The 11,475-nt window shown below is 38.9% G+C and overlaps 1 protein-coding gene across 1 annotated transcript in view; it reads left to right on the top strand.

Annotated features, from left to right (window-relative positions):
* Positions 1 to 738: 738 nt before the first annotated feature.
* Positions 739 to 11,475, top strand: part of LOC141846382 (SH3 domain-containing protein 2-like) — a 27,121-nt gene continuing 16,384 nt past the window's right edge. Inside the window, exons 1-5 of the mRNA XM_074734413.1 lie at positions 739 to 1,031; positions 2,178 to 2,300; positions 2,389 to 2,458; positions 2,532 to 2,683; positions 9,023 to 9,124. Coding sequence (XP_074590514.1) covers positions 972 to 1,031; positions 2,178 to 2,300; positions 2,389 to 2,458; positions 2,532 to 2,683; positions 9,023 to 9,124 — 507 coding nt within the window. The 5' untranslated portion in view covers positions 739 to 971. The remainder of the gene's footprint in view (positions 1,032 to 2,177; positions 2,301 to 2,388; positions 2,459 to 2,531; positions 2,684 to 9,022; positions 9,125 to 11,475) is intronic.

Below are 11,475 nucleotides of genomic sequence, written 5' to 3'. Positions count from 1 at the left end.
TGTTGGATTCGTCTTCGCAAGACGAATCCTTTTATCCATTTTATTCTATCAAAATCTCTTCCAGTATGAACCAAATCAAGCTGGTTCAGTTTGGTTCAATCTTGATTCGTTTGGTTCACTAACCAAACGATTTTCGATTTGATCTAACCCAAATTTGTTTGATTCGTCTTAGCGAGACGAATCTTCTCATCCCCTTTATTTTATCATAGTCTTAACCTAATTCTAGATCTGACCTATTTAACCTAAATGGGTTTGGCTAATTTAGGTTTCAACCCAATTAATTCGAACTAATTAGGACTGAATCTTTAAATGGGTTAGTTCAAACCCTACAATTTCTAGGATATTACAGTTTGGTTGTATACATCGAAAAAGAGATTTTTGTCACAATTGAAAATGAACAAATTTTACAACATTTTCAGCAAATGAATACTCGTAGGACACAATTGTCTCTTCTTGTTTGTACGCAACTTGGTAGTAGTTCGAATATAAAAAAATAATTTTTTATTGGTATGCGCATAATTTTATAATTTTATTATTATCATTATTAATTGTATTTTTATTTTTTTTATATATATTTATTATATATTAAAAAAATTGAGCCCCGGTTGAAAAATTAGTCTGGATCCGTCACTGGATTCACCTGTTTGACAACTCTAGCGAATATTAATGTCTCGGTATGCTTTTCTTCCCCATGTAGTGATATATCCCAATCCCGTTGACCTTCCCTACCGCTACCGCAGCCTGATACGAATTGAATTTGTATAATTAATTATTTCGATAATTATGAATATTGAAAATTTCATGGAAACCGACGCAGTACTTGACAAATAAGGTAAAAGGATTTCAGATCTCGGCCTCGACGTCTTCCTCCCTTCCCTATCGGAGATTTCATCCTTTCCCTATCGGAGATTTCGGCCTTACCAACGTAGACTTCCGGACAACTCCTCCGGCGCTTCTTTTCCCCTTGGTGAATGGAGGCTATCAGGAAGCAGGCTTCCAAACTCAGGGAGCAGGTAGCCCGACAGCAGCAGGTAACCCACCTATTTGGAGCTTTTTATCTCTATTGCGCTCTTGCTTTGTTTCGCCTCTAGGGGCTTTGGATTCAAGCGGATGCACTGTATCTAGGGCATCCACGGACTCATCAAAGTCAAACAGTTACCTCTTCTTTTCCAATCTCTTGTTTTCGTGTATTTAACCTGCTGAAAGAAATCGAGGGAAGATCGCGTTTGCTCATCGCTGCGTATTGATGGTTGAGGCCTTCTTTATTTCTTCTTCCAGGAGGTCGAGTCGTCGTGGCGTGATTGACGGAAGTTGGGAGTTGGAATTTTACCATTTTATGTTTTTATTGGTGCATTTTTTTTCTAGCAAAGCGTCTTTGTGTTCTAGCTAACAAGAAAATGGGTGCTCACAATTTGTCATGATCATAATCCAAAAGGTTAATCTTGATGAATGGGCAATGATTATAAAAGCAGAGTAGACTACCTTTTTGGAGTTATTATTTCATAGATTTCAAGGTTATAATCTTGAGCAATCTGTGTTCCATGAGACTCTATAACTACATAGAAGAAATGTGGTATGCATTTTTTCCCCTTAATTCTATCTAGCAATGGAAATCAGGAAGGGAATTGCTATAACTAGTTAGAACAATATTCTTACTCTCTAATCTCTATCCTTGCCTTTTTTTTGGGTGCAAGAATACAAAACTGTATATGGTAATTCACAATTATATGTTATATCTACCAAGTTGGGTTGCATCTCTTTGTAGACATAAAAAAATTTTAAATACTCATTGATTGTTGATTTTATTTACTTCTTATTTCTTAACTCAGTTTTTTTCACTTTTCTTTCTGCCACAATTGATGTGGTCATGTGAGAATTCTATTCTATTTGCTTGAAGAATCAATTATTAGAGTGTCGTTCTTTATTTTTTTCACCAAAAGAATTTGCAAAAAATAAAGCTGCTTTTCCCTCTTTTGTTACAGTAACTTCTTTGTTTAATTGAACATAATTTGCTTTTTGTGACATGATTTATAGCTTCTTGTGGATTTATCTAGACTTTCATAGGGGCCACTTCATAAATTCAACATATGCTGCAAAATTTTCACATCAACTACAATAGATTGGATGCCTACTGATAGCATGTTGAAGATATATAACATCTTTCGTTGCTTCAACAGGCAGTTTTCAAGCAATTTGGAGGTGCTGCATATGGAAATTCTGATAATGCATTCGCAGATTCAGCAGCATATCAGCAGCATCAGAAATTAGAAAAGCTTCATTCATCAACCCGTGCTGCCAAGGTTGGAAATTGGAATCTTTTATTTCTTTTCTTGCCCCATTTTTGCATCTTTCCTTTTTGGATAAAAGCTTGTGAATCATTTTTTACAGCATTTTCAAAGGGATATAGTGCGCGGTGTGGAAGGTTATATTGTTACGGGATCCAAACAAGTTGAAATAGGTAATTTTTAAAGTTGTTTGTATTTCTTCCTCCTGTTTATTCATATTTATTAATATTATTATTATTTATCTAGGCAATAAATTGTCTGAGGATAGTCGAAAATATGGTGCCGAAAACACCTGCACTAGTGGGAATACACTATCAAAAGCTGCTTTATGTTATGCTAGAGCTCGTGCTCAAATAGAAAATGAGCGGGGCAATCTATTGAAAGCTCTTGGTACCCAGGTCTGTGAATCAGCTATTCCTTGTTTATATCAATCATTTCATGCAGTTCTTATGTAAATGGCTGATAGAAGGCATCGAACTTGTTGGTGCATAGAAGTCAGTTAGCTTCTTCACATATATATTTTTTCCATTTCTATAACATCGTGGTTTTTTGAAACCTTTTCCTCCTTTCTATTGTGAGTGTAAAGGTTATAATCTATTCACAATCTTTATTATCATTCTTATGGATTTTATTCTTTTGACTACTCACCATCTATATGTCAGTATACATGGACAAATTCATAACACATTTGACCCGTTGCAAGTCTGGTTTCTCTGTCTCTATCTGTGCATTATTTATAGATATGCCTAAACTTTTTTCCTTGTGTAAACTTCAAGTGAAATTAAATTTCGGTCAAGGTGATGCTCCTAATTGATCATTGTTATTTATTTTAAATTCTGAATACATGTGCAGTCAGCAATTCTTTCTTGCTTTTTCCCCTCCTTTTACACAGTGTTCTGATAAAAAGAACTGTTGACAAACAATTGATAGACTGGTGAACGTGCTTTGGATATTTGCTCCAAGGATGCTTAGGTAGCAAGTTAGCAAAAAAAAGGCCTTCGAAAAAATCTCAAATATAGAAGGAACTGCACATTCTAATTTGTAGGCTAAGTCTTTGTCAAGTATGTTTATTAAATGAAGTCATAAAGACAGAAAACAAGCACTAAGAGTCCTGCCCTTTTTTTCACACATGTATCAGAACCTGAAATTACCCAGCTTCAGTTCAGGATACCTTTCTCAGATAGGTTTATCTGGATTTCTTTTAGATATATTATTCCTAATCATGAATAACAATTGTTAGTCAAGTTTTATGTCCTCGGCAAAATTTGTGGTTAATCAGCATTAAAGTGCAGTTTGAAAGTTGAGACTGTCTTGGTGCTAACAGGGTAGGGTGAGTTCACTTTTCAGCTATGTCATCAACATTCATTGTCATCGATTCTGTGGATGCAGTTGGTAGTTGGTACCACAACTCACCAGGCCATATGAGGGTGGTAAAACCTTGGTGCAACCGTGCACAACTTGCACTCCTTACTTCCAGCACAAATATTATACCTTTGCTGCTGAGTACTTTATCTGGTCTACCATCAAGACTCTGAGTTTCAGATATCAGAGTCTCTTCTTCACCTAACCATATTCCTGCCAGATAGCCTGTTTATATTCACATTGAGTCATCCAATGATCATTGAATGACATGTGATTTTGAAGATGTTGGATCAGCTTGGGAGGGCTTGTCTTATCCTCTACTTTGCCAGTTACATCTCCTACTAGGGCTATCATAACCTTGCTGGTTTTGTAGCAGCATGGCTAATTATCTCTCCAAGGAGGATGTAATTTTAAGGGCATCTTTTATTTGGATTATGTGTATGGAATAAAGGGTAAGTTGTATTAGGTTTGCGTTGACAATTTGTTCCTTTGATGGGGAATTTGCAGTTGGGTGATTTTAAGTTATACTTTGGTAAGTAAAGGCAACAACTTTTGTGACATGAGTTTTTTGACTGATAGGTTTGGTTGAAGCAAAATTTTTGAGAACATCAACATCATTAATATTCGTGACACGAATATGAATAGATTATTTTTGATTATTTTAATAACATAAAAATTGATTCACAGTTTACATTTTATCTAATTGATTTAAATATAATTCATTTAATTTCAGTTTCTATTAATCCTAGTACACCTAATATAGTTTTTCTTGAGTCTTATGGCGACCAAGTTATTGTTGAGTTTATAAAAGACGTTCTCATCTCATTGTGAATTCATACAATCAACGATAGAGTTTATTGCACAGTTGACCATTGAGGACAAAGTTGGGGGCCTACCAATGATAAACTATGAGCTGCAAGATTTTGAGAACCTTGATCACAACAGTGATTTAGTGGATCTCTAGTTGATAGAGTGTCGTCTCACTTGGACGAATGACATGGTCTCTTGCAAATTGTATCTGACAATGGCGAACACTCAATGGATAGTGGAAGACTTCCGATATGCTGAATTCCTACCACTCGGTTGCCTCTTGGACCATTCCTGCTACATCGTCTCATTACTCATGGATGTGCAGTTAGCAAAGAGGTCCTTTAAATTCTATAACACGTGGACACTACATGAGCAGTTCCAAGGCATGGTAGTCAATGCTTGGTTAGAGCCGGTAGGGGGTATGACACAGTGTATCCTCAAGGAGAAGCTATCCTGATTGAAGCCGAAGTTGAGACTCTTGAATGAGCAACATTTCAGGCATATCTCGCCGAAAGCGTTTTATGCTGAGGAACTAGAGGAGATGTAGTGTGGAATATCGGAAAGGGTTGATCAACCATCAGACTACGACACAAATCTTCGAGCACGGACCAACATGCTAGCTATGGCAGAGTGTTTATTCCTACAGCAACAAGCTAACTGTGTGTATTTGAAGAACAACAACTGTTGTATAAAGTTCTTTCATGATCTTGTCAAGCACAATAACAAACGAACACCATTGTGGCAATCACAAAGGCATCCGGTGAATGCACAATAAATTTATAGAGGCCGCTGCACAATTCATTGGTTATTACAAAAGTCAATTGGGGATGAGTGTACCGTGTGCCAATTTGGATGTTAACGTGCTTAGAACAGGCCCGATGATCCTTGATGATCAGTGAGGTCCAGCAGTAGGGCCTCGTCCTCTTTGATATTTGATATTGACAATGATAAGCTCTAGGCTTGGATGGATACGGCGTAAAATTTTACAAGGTGGCATGGGAGACTATCGGGCCTAATATGCAGCAAGCAATCTTGGAGTTCTTTTCCTCTAGCCGCCCGTTGAAATAATAGAATCATGTGCTCATGATGTTGATCCCTAAATTTGCCCATGCCTTGAGTGTCACACACTATCAGTTGATATTGTGCTCCATGGTTGTGTACAAGGTAATCTCCAAAATAGTGGTAGCAAGGTCGATAGCGATCATTGATAGCATACTTGATCCAGTTGAAGTGGCCTTCATTCAAGGACGATCGATAGTTGAAAACATACATTTTGCGCAAGAGTTATTATAGAAATACTCAAGGAAATGGGTAACTCCATGGTGTGTGCTCAAAGTGGATCTTTAAAAGGCATTTGATATGGTAAATTGAACCTTCTTGAAGACTGCCTTGTAGGGCTTTGGTTTTTCGCAACTTTATATGGATTAGATCATTGAATGTGTTACTACCACTTCCTTCTTGGTGGGCATTAATGGAGCAGTATACGAACACTTCAAGGGAGCAAGAGGCCTTTGACAGGGCGACCCTCTTTCTTCGTTGTTGTTCGGGCTTTGCCTTGAGGTGTTTTTTAGACTTCTTTGGTTTTTGCGTCGCAACTGAGGTTTATCATCATCCTATATATCACACATTTGACATATGCAAATGATGTAATTTTATTTACGAGGGGGGATGAATCCACCATCACGCTAATTGTAGATTGATTGAGGGAGTTTGATGATGTTGCTGGACTACGGGCCAACTTGCACAAATTGAAAATATATATGGCCAGTGTCGATGCTTGGATGCGGGACAGATTGCTGAAGCTCACCGGATTCTAATAGGGAGTTTCCCCCTTTTATTATCTTGGCATCCCCTTGGTGGTTGAGAAGCAATGTACAACCAACTATGAGCCTTGATAGAGGTAATTATGGGTCGACTAATCTCTTAGTCGAGACATATGCTATCCTATGTTGGAAAGTTGGAGTTGGTGAAGATGGTTCTCTAATGCTCAGTTTACTTGAAAGAGTGGATGATGGATGGATGAAACAAACCTAGGGATAAGGAAAAGGAATGGAAAGTGAATAAAATCCATCCTCTCCCTTGTCCGTGAAGCCTTGTTTACCTTGATCAAGGAAAGAAAATGAAATTATCTAAAATGCCCCTTTCTTCTTCCTCGCGTCGAAGCTGCCCCCGCCTCCCCTGCTCAGAAGCTGGCAGAGCTCTCAAGCTCATCTCTTCAAATGCTTCATTTAGTAGATTCATCTTCTCTTCTCCAAGCATCTTCTCCAATTTCTTTCCATCAGCATTGTTTCCGAGATAAATGCCAATGTTGAGTTCCTGTTCCTCCGCTCTCCCTCGTCCCCCCGGATCTTCCGCCTCTCCCTCTTCCCCACGTCATCGTTCTACCTCCTCTTCCCCTCCCGGGGCCTTGCCCGCCGCCCGAACAAGACAACACCTCCACAACCCTTTTTACAGCCTCCTCCCGTCCCAACCTCAGCTGGCTCGTCGTCTGATCAGAGGTTTCCGGGCCAGACCTAGGAGCTGGTCTCTGCCGGAGATGTCGATTCTCCTCGCATGGCCAGACCGCATGTGGCGTTCGCTGCTCTGCCGCAGATGGATCAGGAGAGTGGCCGACGCCGCTTCGGGGAGCGCCGACGCCGCTTCGGGGAGCGTCGACGCCGCTTCGGGGAGCGCCGATCATTTCTTGAGGTCGCGTGAGGTCTCGAGGCGTCCGACCGGCAGTTCATATGGGTCGTGAGGAACGCCGGAGAGATATCGGAATGGTTGCCGGAGGGGTTCGAGAACACGGTGGTCGCCGGAAGGATGGGCGCTGCAGCTTATCACGAAGCGATGGGAGGCCAAAGAGGAGGAAGAACCAGATGAAAGCGAGGAAGAGGAAGGGCAATTTTGTCTTTTTATTTTCCATCCTTCCTTTTCCGCCCGATTTGGAGGGGATCAAGTTTGGCAAAAAATTAATCCACTGATGGATTAACTTTCTCTTCCTTCATACAAATTTAGAAAAGTAAACAACGGATGGATGAATACTGAGGAAAACTTTCCACAGTTTCTCTTTCCGCACCTCCAAGTAAACGGACCATAAGGCATCTAGTGCTTTTGGCTCTCTATACTATCGGTTCCGAGTGGGGTCATCGACAAGTTGTACTCCATTTGCAAATCATTCGTATGGATATCCAAACCCTATCTCTTGAGCTGCATTGTGCTTTTCGAAGGAGGAAGGAGGATATGGGGTTAGAGATCTTCAAGTGTGGAATTCGGTGCTACTCAATCGTGCTCTATGGAACATTTAGCGAAAGGACTCGATTTGGATATGGGGTTAGAGATCTTCGAGCGTGGAATTCGGTGCTACTCAGTCGTGCTCTATGGAACATTTAGCGAAAGGACTCGATTTGGGTCCGGTGGATTAATCATCAGTACTTGGGGCGAACTAACCTTTAGGCGTGACAAACAAAGGCTTTTGATTCTCCACTCATCAAAAGATTGTTGTAGATTCGGGATGACCTTCTTGTACACGTGGGCACACTGGAGCAGGTTGCTACATTGCTCACCGATTGGTATGCGCAAGACTAGCAGAGACCTTCCAAAGCCTATGAATTCTTCTGTTTGAGAAGCAGTGCTTAGCTATGGCCCACTGTCATTTGGAAGCCTTACCTCATGTTAAAGCACATCTTCACCTTGAGGCTACTTGCACATGGACTATTGCGATCCAAGTATCATTTACCATATATGCAATGCAAAACGTGCCCGATATGTCAAGGGACGGATGAGTCACTCGATCACACCTTCATTCGGTGTTCGATCAGCATGGTCCTATAGGCCAAAGTGTGGACATGGCTGGGAATACGACAGGAGATAAGCACAACAAGGAGAATGCTGCGGGTTTTCAAGAGGATGTTCCGAGGAAGCTGCCATCTCACTAAGGCACAGTTTTTGGCTATGTCGTGCATGGTATATCTCATATGGCAAGCTAGGAATTGATATAATTTTGATAACAATGTGCCAAGTATTGATAGGATGTTCATCAAGATCCAAACATATATGTTTCAATCTTTGAACACCTAGTATGTACATACTTTTCTTGACTCCTTAATAATATTTACTTTATCCAAAAAAAAAATAGAGTTTATTGTTCTTGATACTCTCTTCTCTACCATGTTGCCTGGTGCTGTGTGCTTGCCTGTAGTTTTCCTTTGTTGCTACACAAACTCTTGTTTTTGTAATTCTCTGTGATTTTTTTTTACAAGATGCTATTTTAAAAATTATCAGGACTCTTACATATCAGCAGTCCCTAGTTTTTATTTTTTGTTCCTTTTTTTATCTTAGTTGTTGATTTCCTATAATTCCTGTGCTTGTACACATGCATCAGTTCTGCACTGGTGATATGCTGTTCCATGTATTGAGATTTGAGTGAGAAGTCATGAGAATGCTATGCGTGATGTGCTGTGAGATTGCTTTAGAAGTTCATTGGTCATGCAAACATCAAATTTGAAAACTTTCTGACACTGAACAATGCTACATGCTCTAAATGTACACTGATCATATCATTTCTCATGCTCTTCCCTTGCCAGGTTGCAGAGCCATTAAGAGCCATGGTAATGGGTGCTCCCTTGGAAGATGCTCGACATCTTGCCCAAAGATATGATAGGATGCGCCAAGAAGCTGAAGCTCAGGTATACTGTTGCAAACTAGTTAAATTATCTTCTATTCCTTATTCTCTATATATGTATTATGCATGTACCAGTATATCATTAGTATTTTATGAAGCTTTGGGTATGGAATGTTTTTATTCTTTCTTGTCAAATTGTTGTTTGTATCTCAAGTTTTTATTTATTGACTTGATAAATTTCAATATTTGTCAAAAAGCTTGTTATCAACAAGGATGCAAACACTGCTAACTATGCTTAGATAAGTTAAATTTTTTTATCATACATAAAGTTGTAACTTATTTGCATGCATTTCTTAGTTCCTAGTGACTCCCAAATAGCATGTATGTATATATATCATTTCAATGTATACACGTGATATTTTTACTCTTTATGCCATGAAAAATTGGAGATAGAAAAATAGAGAGAGATGGAAATAAGGCAGCATAGAGGTGATAGAGTGATTCTCTCATACTTTTGAGGAAAGAAATATATAGAATTTTATTCCCACACCATTTCTTTGGAGGATTTTATAGGCAAATTTAACCATTATTTTATCATTCTTATTTTTCAAAAACTTTAATAATAAAAATAATGAAAAGGAAAATATAAAAAAGATGTTTTAATGTTTTTACAATAATTAAATTGGTCTCATCGACTCATTTGTAAATGGAAGAATAGAAGATAAACATTTCTCTCTCTATTTTCCCCCTTTAAATTGTCTTCAAAGAAATGGATAAATTTAGGTAGTGTTTGGTTTGGTGTTTTCTCATTTTCATTTTCTTATTTTCTTATTTTCTAGAAATTACTATTTGGTTTGCGTTTTCCAATCTCATTCTCTGGAAAATGAAAAGTCATTTTCTAAGAAACCAGAAAATGATAAAATATCATTTTCTATGGAAAATGAAAATTGTGATTGATAAATAGAAAATAAGAAAACGCGGCTACAGTAATTCCTTTTCTTCCCCGGCATCGCAACCTCGCACAATTCATTTTCTCCCCGACGCCGCAACCTCAATTCATTATCTTAGGGGGAAACGAAGATAGCTTAGCAAAAGCCTTTGACCCCGTAGTTAGGATATGACCAAGAAAAGCAGAGACCACCGGCGCCTTCAGCTTCTTGCGAAGTATCATCGTAAGACGTATCGCCCGTACGTACGCCTGACCTCTTTGGCCTGTGCACCAGTCTCAATTAGGGCAGCGATCTCCTTCAAATCTGAACCCATAACCAACAGAAAACCATGATATATTTCAATAAATCGAGAAAATATCAATAAATTGCAGAGGTTCAAACAAGAGGTGATCATTCGCACGTTGCAGAGCGGAAAGAGTGGCGGCAGGTACGACAGAATTAGACAGTGTCTGAACCTCCTTCATTTCGACATCTGCAGTCATCTTTCCTTCTACTCACTAGGAAAGAGAGAGAGAGAGCAGATCAGGGATCAGCGAGGTGAAAAGAAAGAGCAATTGGAGAAAAGAAATGCAAAATATATCAAAACTCATAGTGAGATGAGAGGAGGCGGCAAAGATGGCTAGGTTTAGGTTGGCCTGATAATAAGCCTTTGCTTTTTTTGCAACCTTCAACTACTAGGTATGTCTCAAATGGGGAGTCCGAGGAAGCAATTTCCATTTTCAACCAAATGCAGCAATCATGAGTGCAATTTGATGCGATGACGATGGTAGGCGTCCCGCAAGCTTGTTCCCATTTGGGGTCTCTCCAACGAGGGAAATGAATTCATGAGCAAGTCTTGCAGGTCAACATGGATATCGACATCCATTTGGGTGCAGCTCTGATAACCATGTATGATTGGTGTGGTAGCATCAACGATGCACGAACAACGTTCGACGATATGCCTGAGAGAGTTTTGATCTTTTGGACAGCCATCATCTCTGGATATGGGATGCATGGTCTAGCAAAAGACACAGAGGTTCTTTTCAATGAAATGGTGGCATCTGGAGTTAAGCCAGACGACGTTGCTTTTGTCGGGCTTCTAATAGGATTTAGCCACAAAAGAATGGTTGAAAAAGGTTGAGAATGCTTTAGAAGAATGGTGGGGGAGTATGAGATAAAGCCTACATCGGAACACCTCAGTTGCATGGTTTGATTTGGAATTGGATTTCTACAGACAACATATGTCTTGCATGCCAAGATTTTGAAATGGATTTTAATTTATTTATTATATTTTGGATTTCTACATACATGTGTCTTGCGTGCCAATTATGTTTTTGTTTTGGAGATGTTTGTTGAGTGTGAGTTTGGGGAACAGTAATGTTTATTCTTAAATTCTTTATTGTTCTTCACATAATATTTTTCCTTTTCCATGAATAAGATGATTTTTTTATTAAAAAAATTATTTTATTTATAATTTTTTATATTA

Source organism: Curcuma longa, chromosome 15 (assembly GCF_044706935.1).
Source record: "Curcuma longa cultivar G26 ecotype Majalengka, Jawa Barat chromosome 15, ITB_CL_G26_1.1, whole genome shotgun sequence".
NCBI classification, from domain to species: domain Eukaryota; kingdom Viridiplantae; phylum Streptophyta; class Magnoliopsida; order Zingiberales; family Zingiberaceae; genus Curcuma; species Curcuma longa.
This window is presented reverse-complemented; position numbering and strand designations above follow the sequence as displayed.